The 20,133-nt window shown below is 41.9% G+C and overlaps 1 protein-coding gene across 1 annotated transcript in view; it reads right to left on the minus strand.

The window, feature by feature from the left end:
- The window catches only part of HAUS6 (HAUS augmin like complex subunit 6), a 2,286,143-nt gene that overhangs the window by 284,716 nt on the left and 1,981,294 nt on the right, over positions 1-20,133 (minus strand). The window contains exon 18 of the mRNA XM_044060364.1: positions 19,958-20,093. Within this exon, the coding sequence (XP_043916299.1) occupies positions 19,958-20,093 (136 nt within the window). The remainder of the gene's footprint in view (positions 1-19,957; positions 20,094-20,133) is intronic.

The raw sequence follows: 20,133 nt of genomic DNA on the forward strand, positions 1-20,133 counted from the left end.
GAAAGGAGTAGAGGTGGCGAAGGTGGATGAGTTTAAATATTTGGGATCAATATTTCAGAGTAATGGAGAGTGTGGAACAGAGGTGAAGAAGAGAGTACAGGCAGGATGGAGTGGGTGGAGAAGTGTGTCAGGAGTGATTTGTGACAGATGAGTACCAGTAAGAGTGAAAGGGAAGGTCTACAAAAGGGTAGTGAGACCAGCTATGTTATATGGGTTGGATCAACTGTTTCCATTTCTTCCTGTCCTCTGCATCTTGCTCTGTCACACCAACCACCTGCATTGTCCTCTCTCACCACATCCATAAACCTTATCTTAGGCTTTCCTCTTTTCCTGTTACCTGGTAGCTTCATCCTTAGCATCTTTTTCCCAATATACTCTGCATCCCTTCTCAGCACATGTCCAAACCAACGTAATCTTGCCTCTCTGGCTTTGTCTCCAAACCTTCCAACCTGGGCTGACCCTCTAATATATTTATTCCCAATCCTGCCCATCCTTGTCACACCCAGTGCAAACCTTAACATGTTCAACTCTGCCACGTCAAGCTCTGACTCCTGCCTTTTTGTCAATGCCTGTCTCTAACCCATATAACATAACTGGTCTCACTACCCTCTTGTAGACCTTCCCTTTCACTCTTACTGGTATTAGTAGGTCACAAATCACTCCTGACAGTCTTCTCCACCCACTCCATCCTGCCTGTACTCTCTTCTTCACCTCTCTTTCACACTCACCATTACTCTGAACTGTTGATCCCAAGTATTTAAATTCATCCACCTTCGCTACCTCTACTCCGTGCATCCTCACCATTCCTCTATCCTCCCTCTCATTCACACACACATTCTTAGTCCTGCTGACCTTCATTCCTCTTCTCTCTAGAGCACATCTCCATCTCTCCAGGGTCTCCTCCACCTGTCCCCTACTCTCACTACAGATCACAATGTCATATGCAAAGATCATAGCCACGGGGACTCCTGTCTGATCTCGTCTGTCAACCTGTCCATCACCATTACAAATAAGAAAGGGCTCAGAGCTGAACCTTGATGTAATCCCACCTCCACCTTAAACGCATCCGTCAATCCCACCACAGACATCACCGCTGTCACACTACCCTCGTACATATCCTGTACCACTCTTACATACTTCTCTGACACTCCCGACTTCCTCATTCAATACAACTCCTCTCTAGGCACCTTGTCAAAGTGTGAAAAGCGATATATATATATATATATATATATATATATATATATATATATATATATATATTTAGCAAACCTGGTTGTTAGGATGGAGCTAAGACAGGAAACTACCACAGCTGTTACCACTCTAGCAGGTTCCAAACTACAAGGGCCTGTACCCTATTACCGTGGCGGAAGGAAAACAGCCCATTGTTAATAGGGATACAGCATCAGACATAACTATGCTAAGCATGAAGTTCTTCGAAGCATTACTAATCAGGGCACTTTATTCCAGTTAAGGACATGTAAAGGGTACCTTTTTTGGTACCACTGACCAGAGTTTAACTAGACTGGAATTTGATCAGGGAAAACAACATTTAGCATTGTTTAATGATATCACAACAAATATTTTAACAGGAAATGATTTTGATACAGTATGTTCAGGTACATGCACTTACATGCAGCCAAGCATTAAATCAAGTACGTTGTGAAAACAATGGGATGAACTTAGGCAATGCCCACACATTTTATGACAGGTACTTCAAGGGAAGAGCTGGGTGCTAGCAACAACCTGAATTTCGCCTCCGCCAAAGAGGACATTCTCAGGTTTCCAGCATCCAGTAAATGAAATCACACACCTGCAAGTTTCTCCTGCCATTACATGTGTTGGGTAGTACCGAACCCATATGTAAATAAAGAAATGTACTGCCCTAAACAATGTAAAACTGTTGTTCAAAAGTGAAACTTCATACGAGAGCAGATCCCTCAATCTCCAACCATTGTACAACTTTTTTTTTTTTTATGAAAATCACAGCTGAGGGTCAGAAAGAGAAGCGGTTACTTATTTTGAAGAGTGTAAACTTTGCCATAACTGTCTGTCCTGACCTCATATTAGTTTTTTATATACGCTTAGTTCACTAATTTCATAATAAATGAGCTTTATAAAGAAATGCAATAAATCTAAGGAGGAGCAAGACTACATCTCAGGGTAAGAATCATAGCGCAGTTTCATGTTTCGTATGCAAGGAGTGTGCAAAGGCGTACCATTTTTCCAATAAAACATTGTTTTCCAACACTTTTGGCAGTAAATATGAAAGGACATACCGCACCACAGCACTTAATCCCACTCGGGTATAATGCCCACCGCCAGCCCTCATGCAACTCATTGGCGGTATGAATTCCTGTTAAATGTCCATAATTTTGCAAATGACCCTTATTTCTTGCAGCTTTTTTTTTGCCCCATCTCCTGTAAAGTGTTTGATTTTCTGGTAAATCACTAAATTACTATCAGACAAAAAAGCCAGACATTATAATCTCAAAATTGTTCAGGGAATGTGTGTTTATGTAAAAGCTGCTGTTCTATTATTTTTATGAATTAGAGTAATATGCTTTTTGACGTTTGCCCCCTCCCATTACTTTTGCACTGTCCGGAATTCTTCAGCAAAGAAAGTGAAGTATGACCACATTCCATTTCTGATTTTATTTTCAACAGATCAGTATTGAAATTAATGCTTTAGACTTACTAATTAAAACCACAAACCTCTCACTTTCTGCTACAAGAAATCGGTAGTTGGTTTATTTTTTTACTTGGCAGAAAACTGCATCACTGTTAGAAACACAATTAGGTTACTTACAAAACAGAAGCTAACATTCCCTAACGGTAAGCTTTATTTTTTTTCCCAGAGAGAAAGCCTTTTTTTATAATGCAGCAAAAAGCAATCAGTTACACATTCTCCAGAGCCACCCCCAAGTTTCAGCAAGATTTTCTGCTTTGCCATCTGATTCGGAGCAGGAGTCTATCTCCTTGTCCCACCTATGTAAACAATATCAGGTGCAGTCCTGAGTGTCTTGCTCCAAGGCCCCTTTTAATTAAAAAAGACCCCAACTCTCCATCCATCCCCCAAAATACCCCCCCAACACACACAGATACATATATACACCACACACAACCACGCGTGCGCACACACTTTTGAGATGATTGCCAGCAAATGGTTACGCCAGTCTCGGGTAGAGTTGGGGTAGTGCACAACATGTCTGGTACAGGTGATGCCCACTGGGCACAAATTCAGATTTAGAGCGGATGACCCACCATTCTCTTTCTTAAACTAGATTTTCCCAATGGATGAACCTGGGGAATACGTGTGTCGTAGGTGTCAATTACCTCACTATCTTTACTGATATTCCAGCAGTCTGGTTTTGTTGTAAACACTTATGTTTAACAGATCCTGTGGCACAATCGGGTGTGTTTTATGTTGTGGTGGTTGTGTGACATCAGGAACAGGATCCAAGCCTGACATGGGTTATAAATGGGAGGAATAAGGCTAATTTTGTAACGGGTAAATTAATTAACTTTGCTCGTTCGCTGCCTGTCTGCAATAGTTCAACTATTCAGGGCTTAATTTTATACAACCAAATAAAGTCACAGCCTTTAAACTAGTTTCTACTCAATTTTAAATGCAGTATAGAAGAAGCCGGGATTGAAGTCATAATGGCAGGTTTTGAGTATTAATTCTAACTCTTGTCACATACAAAGCAGTTGCGTTTTAGATTTTCTTGCTTCCTGATCTTGGAAGTCTGCTGCTGCTCCCACAGATTCTCTTGCCACAACAACCATGAATGTGAGACTGCTGTACCTACTAAGTAATAAATAAATGTAACGCCTGCTAGCTTCTCCTGCTCTTTCTCTAAAAGAAGTAGCAGTACACACGCCTGCCCTGCAAGTTTCTCCTGCCATTAACCACTTGTTAGGTAACTGTAATCACACAGCACACACGCCTGCAAGTTTTGCCTGCCATTAAGTACATACCAGCCGTTAACCACCATCTGTTAGGTAAATGCAATCACACACAAAGGTAAGCACATAGCAGCCACGTAATACCTGCAGGTTTCTCTTTCTCCTGCCGTTTCTCTAAATCAGTAGACTCAGTACACTAGCTATAAAGCTCTAAATGTAACAGTGTACTAGTCACTAGCATAAATGTTTTACCTGGAGGAGGAGCCGAGGGAAGAAAGATGTGCTTGAATGCAGACCAGTCTGCAAATAAATTGGCTGGGCAGCCTCATGAGCCTGACATCATCACACATGCCGCATGCCCTGCATGTGATGACATCATCATGAGTGAAAAAAAAAGCAAACAGGAAATTCGGAAATTAAAGGGGCCATTTGGGAATATGTGGCACCCTAATATTTTGCCTTCAAAACCGGTATTTACCAAGGAATTTGGTATGGTTGAGAGGTACGGTTACATGCATAAGAGGGCTATCTTAGTAGAGGTAGAGGATACCTCCTAGGTACCCTAAAGCAATGGCTCTGCTTACTGAGTCAACAAAACTGGCAAATGCTTTGTTAGAATTCAGACGGTGAGCTTTCACTTAAAACTAGTTACAGAGATGAATTTCATGTCAGACATGGGGACCTGTGTGGAAGTGCCATAGGGTAAAGCAGTCAACTCTACTCCCTATCATCCTTAAGAAATCATCTGGAGAAGAGGTTTATCTCTAACCTTAAGATCATGCCAACAACATCTGAATACCAACTAAGACAACTAAAAGGAAAAAAAAAAAAAAAAAAAAGACAACAAGCTAAAGACACACAAAAACTGACTTTAAAGTCAGTTCTTTTTGTGTTTGTAGCATAGGAATACCATTAGGTGGGAGGGGGAATATCTGTCCTTTGTCATCTTTGTGTATAGAGAAGTTCCATGCCCCCCCAATTTGAGATAATTTATGTTCTGGATTTAAACCTTAATGAGTGGGTGGGTGAATACAATTCTTACAAGGAGTCTGTTTTTAAGTTGTGTCCAAAACATCAAGACTAGGCTTAGGATCACTCATATAGTTGGTACAGGAGCACCTAGCACAAACAAAACAGCAACAAAATGTTTGGTCTGACTAAATAGTGAGAGTCCAAGGATACACAAGTTTATTTTGATTTATTTAACATTTGTTTACCAGGAAAATCTGGCTTGGAACAGCCAATTTTCAGTGGAGGCCCGGGGAGAAACGCTCCAGACGCATGTCTTTGTAATGTGGAAGGAAACCGGAACACAGAGAAAACCCACATGAATTTAGGGAGGACATGCAGACTCTGCAAATAAAACACCCCAGCCCAGAAATGAATCGGAGAACCTCTTGCTGTGAGGCAACAATGCAAATCACTGCACCATCCAGTTGGACAAAAGGTGATTATGCTTATTCAACAGAATAAGTTGCAGGCAGAATGGGTGGGCCCTTTCACTACATTGACAAAGGTAAAGGATGTTAACTAAGCAGTATAGTTGCTAGGTAGGAGGCAAAAACAAACTATACCATGTTAACACAAAGTTCTACAATGATAGAGAGACAATGGTACTCAGGATCTGCAAAAGACTGCAAGAGGAATCAGAGGGAATCTTCTTGGTAGATCTTTCTCAGTGAAGCTGTATCTAAGAGCAGTGGATGAGATATTGCTTTCAATGCAGCTACCAAAGGGTGGAGCACCATGTGGATGCAGAAAGCCAATGACCAATTAAGCAGGCTCCTTAGAAGGTGAATGAGTAAATCAAGCAAACCAGGAGTGAGGAATTGTGGGAGGCTGGTTGCATCACTGGTACTGCAAAAAAAAAAAAAAAAAAAAAAAAGGATGAAGCCCCACGTTCTGCACAGACTTCAGAAAAAAAGAAGTTATGTACTCACCATAACGTTCCATCTGAGTAGGTACTTCATTTGTCTGCAACCTGTGGGTATCGGATCCGACTTCGGATCCGAGCCGGCAGCTTTCCAAGCTACAAGATCCGAGCTCCTAGCTCCTCCCCCTACCCATAATCCCCCGCTACCTGCTGTATTACCTCAGATCAACTTTTTTGCCTTATCACCCAACTAATAAACTCGAGAGAGGAATACACCATATCTAATTCTCCTGACAAGAAACTTACAGGTGACCAGAAAATCCCGAAAAGATTGGTTGCAGACAAATGAAGTACCTACTCAGATGGAACGTTATGGTGAGTACATAACTTCTTTATCTGAAGTAGTTACTTCATTTGCTCTGCAACCTGTGAGACAGAGTCCCCAGCTACTCAAGAAAAACCTGGGTGGCCTTTATGGAAGGATATTCCGAAGCATCGCAGAGCCAAAAGAAGCCCTGCCTCTCGAAATCATATTTAGTTTATAATGAGAAATGAACGTATGAGAAGAGGACCAAGTAGCTGCTGAACATATGTCGTCCAAGGGAACCCTGGACCAAAAGGCTGCTGACACAGACCTTGCAGAATGAGCGTGAATTCCAATACGGGCTGGTTTGCCTGACGATATGTACCCATGAATTATGCACTGACAGATCCAATTTGCTACGGTCACTTTGGAAATGGCTTTACCCATAGCTGATTTTGCAAAGGATACAAACAACTGGTCCGACTTGCGAAAATCTTTAGTTCTGTGCAAGTAGAAACATAGCTGTCTGTGTACATCCAGTTTGTGCAACTTGTATTCCCCTTTGTTCTGAAAATTTGGGAAGAACACTGGTAAATTTATTTGACTGATTAATATTTGACTCTGAAGCCACCTTAGGTAAGAAAGACGGATTAGTCCTGAGGGACACACTATCCTTGTGAAAAATAAGGTAAGGGGGTTTCATACACAGAGCTTGAAGTTCTGAAACCCTCTTGGCCGAAGTAATAGTCACTAAGAAGGCCGTTTTCCACGACAAGAAAGTTAACGGAACCGAGGCCACAGGCTCAAAAGGGTGGACTTGCCAGGGCTTGTAAGACTAAGGACAAATCCCATGGGGGCACCACAGTTTTCACAGGCAGCTTCAAAAGAAAAATGCCCCGCAAGAAAGTTTTGCATAATTTTGTAGATGCCAAGGACCCTAAGCCATCACCTACATGAAAATGGGAGATGGCTGCCAACTGCACCTTAACCGTAGAAGCACTTGCTCCCTGCCGAAAAATCAGCGACAGGAAGTCCAGAATAGTCAGAATAGGAACTGTAAATGGGTCCAGGCTCAGATGGAGAAACGTTTCCATTTACTATTGTAAAAAGTTTTCTGGTAGACGGCTTATGAGCTGCGACCAGTCTGGCCTTAACAGGAGAGGAGATCCCGGGAGTCCTAGCCATCATTGGAACTGGATCAACCAAGCCGTAAGCTTGAGGTTCACCAGGTTCGGGGTTTGGCAACCCACAGGATGCGAGATCAGGTCTGGAATGGGATCCAGAATCCATGGAGGAGCCACACTGCGAGACCGCAGATAAGGGAACCAGATCTGTCGAGGCCAGAATGGGGCTATGAGGATAACTCTGCTCCCCAACCGACAGGCTTTCTGTATGAACTTTATCATAAGCGGGAGGGGGGATAAGCATAAAGGAGACCGGAAGGCCAAGCATGAACTAGAGCGTCTCTGAGATTCTCCCCTTTGGGGGGGGAAGTATTGCGAAGAACTCGCTGCGTTTTGTGTTTAATGGAGAAGCAAAAAGATCGCAGCGAGGCCAACCCCATTTGCAGAAGATCTGCTTCGCAACAGATGGATTGAGAGACCACTCGTACGGAGTGAGAAGTACAAGACTCAGTTTGTCCACTAATATGTTGGACCGACCCGGAATGTGCGCTGCTACCAGAAACCGGTTGGTGGATATCGCCCATTCCCAAACTCTCATAGCCTCTCGACAAAGGGGATAAGACCTGGGTTCCTCCCTGTTTGTTTATGTACCAGACTACTGACATATTGTCCGTCTGGATTGCAACAGTCCCCAGAGGGAGAAGGTCGTGGAGAGCTTGCAACGCCAAAAGCACTGCCCTCATCTCTAGGACACTGATATGCAAAGCGGTCTCTAGGGACATCAACGTGCCTTGGACGGATCTGCCTGAACAATATCCCCCCCACCCGAGGCGAGAAGCGTCCGTGGTCAACGTGGCTTGGGGCGGGGGGATCAAAAAGGGCCTCCCTTCTCTGAGTTCCCGCACGTGGAGCCACCAAAGAAGGGAGTCCTTGCAAACTCTGCTCAGTGGTATCGGAGTGTTCAATGGGTGGAGTGATAGGGACCACTGAACCTGCAGGGTCCACTGCAATATCCTCATTCGCAGGCGTGCGTGAAGGGAGAGACAGATTGCTGCCGCCATAGACCCTAGTGCCCTCAGGACTAACTCCGCCGGTGGGGCAGGACTCTGAAGAAGGGCTAATACTTGATATGACAAGCTGCTCAGCCTGTCTGAAGTTAGGGTAGCTCGAGAGATACGGGTATCCAATCTGGCCCCTATGAATTCCAGGACCTGAACGGGGCATAGAGGGGATTTATGCAGATTTACTGAGATGCCTAAGTTGTGGGCAAGAGTCAGAGCATAATCTCTTGCCACGCAGAGTTGATGCCTGTTGGCGGCGGTAAGGAGCCAGTCGTCTAGGTACGGGAAGACCTGAATGCCCTGAAGTCTCAGGTGGGCCGCAACCACTGCCATGACTTTGGTGAACACCCTGGGGGCTGAGGTGAGGCCGAACGGAAGAACCCTGAACTGATAATGACTGGACCCCAGCCGGAAGTGGAGAAACCTTCTGGATAGTCTGTCCATCAAAATGTGGTAGTACGCATACTTGAGGTCTATAGAACACATCCAGTCGTTCTCTCGCAGAAGAGGGAGAATTGATTGGAGGGTGACCATCCGGAATTTTTCCTTGGGAATGAATAGGTTCAGGGCGGAAAGGTCTAAGATGGGTCTTAGGTCCCCCGTTTTCTTTGGCACCAAAAAAAACCTGGAGTAATAACCCAATCCGGACTGATCTGGGGGGACAGGCTGGATGGCTCTTTTTTCTAGCAACTTCGATACTTCTGAAGCCGCTGCCTCCCTCTGATCGTGTGGCACATCGGGGAGGCGTCTGGTCTTGGGGGGAAGGTTTATGAAGGGGATGGAATAACCTCTGGATATGATATGGAGCACCCATCGATCTGTCGTAAGGGACTCCCAATTTTACAGGTGCTCAGTAAAACGCCCCCTGACTGCCTCCAGAAAAGAACAGTCGGGCAAGCCCTCAGGGCTGCTGCGCGGGTCTGTCCGAGAAAGGTTCTCTAGACCCGAAGTTACGCGGTCCCCCTCTGCCTCTGGGCCGGCGTCTACCTTGTCCTCCTCTGCCTCTAGAGGACGAGGGGTCCGAAGCTGGATGGGATTGCTGAGACTTACGGAACCACAGCTTCTTTTGTCCCCTCTGATTCCTAGAAAAGGATCGTTGGGGACTAGAGAAGCAGACTCCGACGGCAGACAGCATCTTCCCGTCCTTTTCGCTTTGGACCAGAGTATCGCAAATGGTCTTGCCGAAAAGCGAAGATCCGTCAAAGGGCGCGTTCACGAAGGACGCCTTGAAGGGATCCGCGAAGTCACAAAGACGGAGCCAGGTGTGACGTCGCAAGACGACCCCGGCTCCGCTGGCCCTAGCGGCTCCCTCCATTGCATGGGAGAGAAGCTGCATGGACGTGTTAGAAATGGATTTTAGAGTAGCCATCCGAGTCGAAAAAACATTCTTGTCTCCGACCGACATGGACTCCGGGGGGGGGCTGCAGCATATTCCTTAATCAAGTCTCACTGCAGCCTGATGGTATGTGCCATATAGTTCAGCGCCCTTATCGAGAAGGTCGCTGAAGCAAACATCCGCTTCCCAATGCGGTCCAGTGCTCGAGATTCCTTATCTGGTGGGTGGACCGAAGAACTCTCCTGTGCGAGTTCTTTCTTGGTGGCAGCCGGCATCCCTTGGCCCAAGACTGCCTATCTGTAAGGGGGGCTAAGGACTTTATCAGGATGCCTAGGAATTGGCTCCACGGTGTTGGGCTCCTTCCACGCCCTGGTAGTAATTAAGTCTACCAGGGGGTAAGCCGGAGGGGACACCCAGGAGGTAGATGGGCCTGCCTCAAACGCCTCCAGGAACACGGATTCATCCACGGAAGGTTTTTGGACAAACCACCCCCCTCTAATACGCAACATTTCCATGATGTCTCCGAAGGAGACATCCTTGGGGGTGACCTTGGAGAACCTTCCCCCTTCATCTAAATCCGTGTCGGTGGTAACGGACTCAGGGGAGTCCAGGTGCCTCCTTTTACACCTACATTTACGAGGGACCTCCTCGGTGGGGCTATCCGAAGAGGGCTCGTCCACGGGTTCTTGTTCCTCCAAGGGAACTAGCTGGAGGGCTTGAGCAGGCTGTCCCGATGGTCGGATGATGGAGGATAGACCCACATGCAGGGGGGGTACGGGAGGATCCGAAGCCCGGACCGGGGACCTCGACAGTACCCTCTCCACTACCTCAAAAGCCAAAGGAGAACTACTCTCGCCAGGCTCCAAAAGCATCCTCCTCGGCTCCAAGGTAGGGATCGGGGTCGGGGCAGATGCGGTCGGCGCCGAGAGAGAGGTGCGCTCCGAACCCAGCGGTGCCGAAGACACACCAACTCCCCCGGATCTGACACTCAGCCCTCGGCCCCGAGAACTCGGATCCAACACGCTCGAGGGTATAGTCGGCGAAGAGACCAGCACTATCGGCGCCGACAAATCCCCAGCTCTGAAGGGGCCCGGATCCGACGACTCCGAGACCCGAAAACGAGTGGGAGAAGGAGTGATCGGAGCAAAAATGGGGGCCGTGCTCCCTCCCAGAGGGGGTGTGGGGAGGCAAGAGCACCCCCATCTGTACTGGGTCTGTATGAATCGACGCATCATCCGATCCATGTCCGCTTCGGTGAGGCTTCTAGTCGATCTAGAAGTCGTCAAGGCGGGCCGGGAAGGCCGCCTCGACGACCTCGAGGGAGACCGGTCCGGCTCCGGCGAAAAGCTGGGGGAACGGAGCCGAGAGGGGGAGGATCCGGAGACCCTCAATGGAGACTTAAGTCAGTTTAGATGGCGGGGCTGAGGGTTGAGTCTCAGCCCGCCTTTTACGGGATTTGTGCCCTTCCTTATCCTTGTGCCTCTTCTCTCTGGAGGAAGAGGCACCAGCGTCACCCGTGCTCGAACACAAAGAGGGAGGTTGAGTCCCGGGCTGAGCAAGGGGCGCACAAAGCACCGGGGCTGCCGAAGCAGCCTGAGCGGGAGAGGAAGAAGAAGCCGATTCCTGGGGCAGCTTTCCCGCCAGGATCAGCTTATTCTTCCTATCCCTAAGCGCCCGGGGGTTAAAGGCCACACAAATTTGGCAGGCCATAGATAAATGGGCCATCCCAGGCATAAAACGCACTGAGTGTGGCCATCAGCCGGTGAAAGCTTATAGCCACACTCAGTACACTTCGAAAAAACGGCTTTGGGCCCTTCAGCCATTTTAAACTCACTCACACACACACACCCAAACACTAAGGGGGGAGCGGTGTCACACAGAGGAACAACTATGAGAAAAACTAACTAAACCACCGAAAATAAAACCCAGGGGCACTACACACACGTACACTACCTACAACTTCACAAAAACGCTAGAGAAAAAAGGACTTTAACAAGTAAACGATATCACCAAAGCCAGGAGCTCTTCAAAAGATAGCTACTTCAGCCACGGCAAAAAACAATCTGAGGTAATACAGCAGGTAGCAGGGGATTATGGGTAGGGGGGAGGAGCTAGGAGCTCGGATCTTGTAGCTTGGAAAGCTGCCAGCTCGGATCCGAAGTCGGATCAGATACCCACAGGTTGCAGAGCAAATGAAGTAACTACTTCAGATCAGTCAATTAGCTAGTTGGAGCCAGTTATCTCACAATTGACCTGTGCCAACAATTAGTACTGTCAGTATCTTGCCTGCTACTGACCTGAATAAAGATAAACAGCAAGTAACAATGACACATGGGCAAGGGACAAATCAGCTTTTATCCCCTTTCGGGTTGCACAACTTTACCAAACTGCACATTGGGAAGAAAATCTCCCAGTAACTTTCCAGAGGCTGGGAGATTTACATCTTCAAATGAACTAGAGACTATGTTCTTGCTTATATTACACAGCATATAATATTGCAATCTACGGTCAAGTCTTGGAAGGCACATGCTCAACAAGTCAGGGAGGTGCTTAGCAGAGTAAACCATACAGAGTTAACTATCAAACTAAAAAAAAGTTGGGTATCAAAAAAACTCTGATATCTTGGGCATTGGGAAGATGGTGGCAAAATCCAACCAGGGCCTGCCAAGGTGGAGGCTACAGCAGACTCCCTCTTATCTGGCCTCTCTCTAACCAGCCATAAAATTACTGCAGTAGCCCTAGCAAAAAACAACAGAGAAGAACAATTCCACTTCCTCTGGGCTAAATAATGACAGACATTTGTGTTTTAGACTTCATATTCATTAGAAAAATGCATAACTAACAAATCATGTTATTCTAGCTGATTTGTAACCTATAAATGCTATTTTGTATACTTTTTTCTGTTTAACCAGTCATTTGTTTATCCAGCCTAAGGTCCGGTCCCAGTGAGACAGGATAAGAGGGACTTTACTGTATTCAGGCAGAGCCCACCAATTACCCAAAAGCAGACCTGGGCATCTTTAGGACAGCGGGATATTACAGGAACTCTATCTCTCACTACAGCACAACAGACATTAACAGACCTTACCTGAAAGAAAGGACCAGAAAAATCTTGGACACAGGCTCAAGAGCAGTTCTTCCAAAAGCTCATGAAGGCATAGAGTGGACCCCTCTACCAGAAAGTACTGACTATAGTCAAGAATTTATTATGCAGGAAGATGTTTCAAGCCTTGTTTTGGAGACTGTACTTAACTAGGTCTCTTCAAAGTGTGGGGGAGGTGTTGGGTAGCATTCAGTTGTCTCAGTAACAGATTTCAAACAAGGGAAAAATCAACCCTACCTATATGGCGGAGAAGTCCTAAACAGTTACAAATCACAATTCCTTACAGTGGTTTAGTCAAGTCCAGAGGGCAGACAGTACAGTTGTACTATGAACTTGCCATAAATGTAAATATCCGAGTAATTTCACTAGTACAGTCCTTACTTCTTGTGATATCCTGCCAGGAAGATAGTCTGTGGTTGTCTAGTCTTCCAGAGCTCCCCACCTCAGAGCATTAGTCAAAGCCCTCACCATCTTGGCGTGAGTACATTGTTGCTATAAAGGAAGAGTCATCTGACATCATCTTTAGATCTTTCTTGCCCCAGCCAAAGGCTGGGATTAAACAATTAGAAAAAAAAAATCAGCAATGATGTTTCCCACTCTTACAGTATTATTTACACTGCACAACTTAGAAATATGTGTTTTATGCAATACGGAAGTTGAATGACAAAACTGCGTTTATATCAACTGTTCAAGAATGCATCCAACTCATAATATCATTCTTAAAATAGAAATCAAATGATCTGAATAAACAGTAGCTAAATCAAATAAAAAAAAAATGTATACATTCAAAATTAGACAAAAAGTTATGAACGGTTCATCATACTAAAAGCATTTTCACTGCAATCATGAAACGCATCTACAATGTCATAAATTCTTAAACGGACGTAGAAAGTCAAATGACCATAATTTAAGAATACACACAATACAAGATCAAACAAGTGGAAAGCAGATAAATTATCCAAGTTTCAATATTAAGCCTAGCCAGTTTCTCTTATGTTCGAAATAACATATCCCATTTAGTTATAGATTAGCCTTACCTAGCCCATGGTCAATAACTGCATATCATCACTAATAAGAATAAGTAATAAGCAAAAAAAGCCAACCAGTGCTAAAAGTCCACAAAACACTCGACCAAGAAGGCACTGCTACTGCACATGGATTCACAAACCATTCATTTATTATTAAAATCTCCAGATATTTTCCAAACAGTTGATTGAGCGCTTTCTTCCCTCTAAAGCATCTTTATAATTTTAGATATATATATTTTTTCTTTATACATTCATGTGTTTCTTTAGGATATGTATTTTATATTGATAATTTTGTATTTTAAATTTTTTTAAAAAAATTTGAGTAACTTTTTATAATATAATTAATAGGATGATGTCATTTTTTTATTGATGTAATTAAGTATTTAAGGGGAACTTTTGGAGGGAAAAGATTGATTCTGATGAAATCCCTGCTTTAGAGGGAAGAAAGCGCTCAATCAACTGTTTGGAAAAATCTGGAGATTTTAATAATAAATGAATGTTTGTGAATACATGTGCAGTAGCAGTGCCTTCTTGGTAGAGTGTTTTGTGGACTTTTAGCACTGGTTGGCTTTTTTTGCTTATTACTTGTTGATTTGTGGAGCCAGACTGCGATAAGGATTCACTGGAGGGCATTCCGCCTATTTTTTCCCCTATACAACGAGAGGAATTGGATCGAGTTCATTCAGAACTCGCGATTGTCAAAGGAGAGCTCACTAGGTTGATTGAGCTCATTACTCAACCAGAAAATCAAAATAAAGCGTACTGTTTTAAAAGGAAACGCTTTTCGTCACCCAAAAGTGATGTCATCGACTTGGGGACGAGAGATGAACAGGCGTACAATGAGAAGTGTGAGAGAGACACTACGCTCAGGATTAGGGACATTAATTTTACTCAAAAAAGTTTAAGAAGCAGAGATTGGTCCCAACTCGAGCGGAGAGGTTGCAGTAGGGATTAGAACTGGGGCGAGGCCGAAAATGAAGGATTACAAGGTACAACAGACGGAGAGTCCAAGTAATGGGTTTAGTACAAACAATGGAACTGAGAGAGACCAATATAGACGCAAAATAGACACAAATAAAAGACTGGAAAGCATGTGAGTAGTTCTGAGAAAACAATAACTGTCACCAGTAATTATATTGGTCAAAATAAGAGGTTTAACTGTTTGTTGGGCAAGCAGTTTGCATTTTCTGACAATTCTACAATGAACAATAAGTACGCTGGTATGTTTTGTTATAATGATGGGAAAGAGGGCAATTTTAAAGATATGATTTTTGCCTTCGAAATAAAAATGTTACAAATTAAAAAATTGCAGCTGGAAAATGTTTACTTATCTGAATGTAGTGTAAAAAAAAGTAGTCCCTAGAGGATTGAGAATCTACAAATTTCCTTTTGGGTTAGACTACGATGAAAAGCTGATTGCAGAATTTACTAAAATGTTTAATAGATATGGTTTGGAAATGATGGGTAAAATCATTAAAAATAATGATATGAAGCCAAGTCAACTTATAGAACAAGCAGAAATATTAAACAAAAAAATCACAAGTGATCTTTTATTTTCAGAGTATGAAAGCCTATACTACAAGAAAATGGATAATATAGATTTTAAATGTAACAAATTATTTGAAACTAAATGTAAAAAAATGCAAAGGGACTTGATAGAGTATAAAAACCATAGAGCATATGTGTTGAATAATAACAAAAAAGTAAGAAAGGCCAAGACAATAAATATTACAAAGGAAAGTTTAAAAAAATCTAACAATGAAAAAAGAGGGTATGAAAAAAATGGAAGGAATTACAATGTAGAACGATATGAGAGAGAAATGTATGAACCACAACCTTTTCAATATCAGCAGGAATGGGATGTAGGACTAGAGGAGCAAAGGAACCATCTGGAAGGGTGGAGGAATCAAGGACGCAAGAACAAAAGGGAGAAATGGTAGAGAATATTGTTCAGGATGGAGTGAGGTACACATTGCAAGGGTATCATATTTACAATTATGCAGGAGTTGAGTTATGTAAGGAACATTTTTTTCTTTGCATGAAAGGATTAAAATGTGTTCCATTGAGACAGTTTGATTATACGCAAACAATCACTGAGTTAAAAATGTATTTAAGGAAGCTTAATTTAGCATATATGTACGACAGACAAAAGACAAACAACAAAGAAAAGTTAAGCAATGAACCTAGGAACAAGAGTGTTTTTAACCCACCTTTAGAACCCATTTTATACAGCTTGGAAAAAGCTGTAATGGAAGACATATACAAGCTCAAAGGTAGAGAACAACACACTTCTAAGAATAAGAACTTGAGTGAAAAAGAAAATGAAGTGTTGAAGTCCTTGAGAGAGGACAAGAGCATTAGAGTGATGCGCCCAGACAAAGGGGGTGGCATGGGGTTTTACGACACTTTAGAATACTCTCACAACATATTTGAAATGTTAAATGATTCATTTACTTATGCTTCAGCTTCCTTAAATGAGATTAATATTAGTAATAAAAAGATAGATTTTTATTTAGAAGAGTGCATTATAGATGAAAGAATTTCAGATGACTTATGCAACTTTTTGAAGGTTAAGAAACCACTAGTGGCTACAATGTTTGGGATACCTAAGACACATAAGGGATTAGAAAATTGAAGTTTAGACCTATAGTGTCTGGTCGGGGGTCCAAAACGTACCCTTTTGGTATTGTGATAGACAAGTGGTTAAAGTTATTAATGCTGATCATATTATTAAAGACTCATGGGACTTCCTAGGAAGGATGGGTAAAGAATTGTGGGATGATGATATATTATTTCTTACCATAGATATAGTTGATTTATATACATCTATTCCAAAAAAAGAAGGTTTGGAATGGTTGAGAGTTTAAATAAGAACACAAAATTAATGAGTAATAAGATAGAATTGATTATGGAATTTATGGAGATTGTTTTGGACCACAACTACATATTTTTTGAAGGAGAGTATTTCAGGCAACACAAGGGGGTAGCTATGGGGGCATCATGTGCCCCCATATATGCCAACCTTGTGTTGTTGGAATGGGAACAAAATATTGTGTTCAAAAGTGATTTTTTTCAGTACATGAATCTATATGTTAGATTTTTAGACAATATCTTTGTTTTATGGAAGGGTCCGAAGATTAAGATTCAAGAAATGATGAAATATTTTAATGATAGTACAGAATTTTTAAGATTCACTTATGAATACAAAGAGAATGGTACAAACTATCTAGATGTAAATATCCAAAAGGACAGAGTCATTTAAATCTAAGGTTTACAGAAAACCATTTTTAGTAACTCATACCTGCAATACTCTAGCAATCACCCTATAAAACAAAAAAACAGTATTGTGAAAGGGCAACTCATTAGGATAGCGAGAATGACATCTAATGAGGAAGATATTGATGAAGAACTAGCGATAGTAGCTAAATTATTCAAAGAAAGAGGGTATCCCATTAAAAATATCAATGAGTATGTCAAATACGCAAGGGAAGAATGGGGAAAGAAATACAAGCCCCTTTTAGGTAACCCATACAACATGAGTGAAGACACAGACAAAGGGCATGAAGAAAATAAGGACTTTGAAAAATCTATGGTCATTCCCTTTGGAAGTAAAGCATTTGCGGTAAAGAAAATTATGAATAATAACTGGGCTATGTTGAGAAATAACTCGAAGTTATGGACAGTAGTGGGTTGCATACCAAATTTTGTTTATAGAGTAGGACCTAACTTGAAAACAATGTTTTGAAAGTGAATTTAAAACTAAGGAAAGATATGGTAAGTTCAAGTGTGGGAATTGTTCTCAGTGTAAATATATTTGTACCAAAGAGAGTACTACTTTAAACAATTCCCTATGGACAGAGGTAAGATTTGAAAGGGGTAATTATCAAACCATAGGTGTGATTTATTTGGCTTTGTGCAAAACCTGCCCTGGTTTTTATGTTGGAAAGACAGAAAGACGATTAAGAGACAGGATTTACGAGCACACATACCAAATACTCACTAAAAATTTTAATAATGCCTTGTTTAAACATTCCACAGGTTGTTCTGGTTTTTCAGGTTTTGAGTTTGTCATTTTAGAAAGGGTGTTAAAAAACCCTACAGGGGGTAATTTTAGAAGTCATACAGAAGAAAGAGAGCTAAGATGGCAAATTATGTTGCAAGCAAGTCAAGTCCCTGAGCTAAATGATGTTATTTCCATTAAGCCCTTGTTATATAAAAAAGTAGATTTAATGAAATAAAAGTTATGGAGAAATATATATATATATATATATATATATATATATATATATATATATATACACACACACACACACACACACATACATTTATATATATATATATCTTTATAATTTTAGATATATATATATTTTTTTTCTTTATACATTCATGTGTTTCTTTAGGATATGTATTTTATATTGATAATTTTGTATTTTAAAATTTTTTTAAAAAATGTGAGTAACTTTTTATAATATAATTAATAGGATGATGTCATTTTTTTAATGATGTAATTAAGTATTTAAGGGGAAATTTTGGAGGGAAAAGATCGATTCTGATGAAATCCCTGCTTTAGAGGGAAGAAAGTGCTCAATCAACTGTTTGGAAAATATCTGGAGATTTTAATAATAAATGAATGGTTTGTGAATCCATGTGCAGTAGCAGTGCCTTCTTGGTCGGGTGTTTTGTGCACTAATAAGAACTGGGATCATATCAAACAATTAGTGGGGACCCATGCATGGGATAAAGCATTAAGGAGCTGCTTATTGTCTATTAGTAGTCCAGGGGTAAATTTTCCATTTCCCTGCCACAGATCTAAGTTGCGCTTGAAAATGGACAAGGATGAAGTTGTTTTATGTGGATGGGGAATCTGTTCCACAGCAGCAGCAGTATCCTCTGTGAGATGCACCTGTCTTGATGTATGGCTCATTTTCATTATATGCTGGGGAGAAATACTCCACTAAAGAATAATTTCAGCATCACATAGCTGTATAAAATATTGCAGTAAATATATGAAACAATAACATTTAACATTTAGGAAAGCATTTGATGATTTACATTTTGAGAAAAATGAGCAGAATTGATACAAGTACCCCAAGTTCAGTATGTCTGTACACAGATGTCTAAACACCATCTGACCATCTACATTTACAGAGACATACAGAGGACTCTGCACACTGAGTTCAGTAAGAAACTGTACATGTAAGTTCAAACAGAAAATCAATTTAATATTTAATTAAAAATAAAGCAATATTACAAGTTCACCAAGACAAAGGAACAGTACCTTCCAAATCAGTTCAGCACTGCAGAAAAATGTAAAACAGAGATGACGTACAAGTTCGACATGTTATACAAGAAAAAAGTGAGCTTAAATGAACTCAAAGCAGAACTGGAATGTATTCTTGACAACATACAACCACTTAAGTAACAAAGCTTCAGCAGGATGGGTCATGTGTGCAAAGGTAGTAATAAATTTTACAAATTTATGATAACTATTTTTAAGTCAAAAGTGCAGATAGTAGGTCAGTATACACAGAAAAAAAGGTGAAAGTTTGGATCTGGTATTATGTTAAGATAATACCTAGTTATGTAGAAGCCCCCTAGAAGATAGTTACATTTTGTATGCTCTGTTGATTTTATTTTCTAGGGAAACTGCTTTGTCCAAAATTGTTCTCAGTTACTTAACTACCAATATAGAGCAATCCAGGTCCAAATGCTTGCTGTGAAGGACAGCAGACACGTAGTTGCCTGCTTGATCATGTTGGCAAAGATGCTTCCCACACCACCAATAATATAAAGTCTACTAGTCTCTAACTTGCTTTGCATGGGGAGCTGTTAACCACCTCTCAGGGGGAGAAATGACATTACTAGATATTCATAATGGAGGCAGAAAAGCTGTAAGGATTCCTCATTCTAGAATGAATACGAAAAATAGAAACACAGCAATAAGCCCACATTTGTTCAAGCAACTTTACATCCTCAGGATCTAAAAGGGAGGAGAAACTGCATGCACGCACAAGAAATACACATTCGTCACGAGAAGCACAAGACTCCTCAGGAGGTCATCTCCCAAACCCCAAGAAAGGAGAAGAGAAATGAACAGAATAAGCCAAAAATGTGAAGGGATGCTGGTACTCTATACTGGTAATATTTTCTGAAATTCAAATGTTAGCAGCTCTAAGAGCTATAACAAACAAAAAGGAATTTGAAAGTTATGATGCAACTTACTTAGATTTTCTGGAGTTCGTGGGATCTGCTTTCTTGCTGAAAAAGGATCAGAGACTAATGCAGTAAACATTTCATTAAATTCCATTCCCTTTCCTCCAGGTGTCACTGGTAACACTGACACAACTTCATCAGCCATCTAAATAAAATAAAGTACAAGTAATACTTGAAGTATTCAT

Source organism: Protopterus annectens, chromosome 2.part0 (genome assembly GCF_019279795.1).
Source record: "Protopterus annectens isolate FY-2018-M chromosome 2.part0, PAN1.0, whole genome shotgun sequence".
Lineage (NCBI taxonomy): Eukaryota > Metazoa > Chordata > Ceratodontiformes > Protopteridae > Protopterus > Protopterus annectens.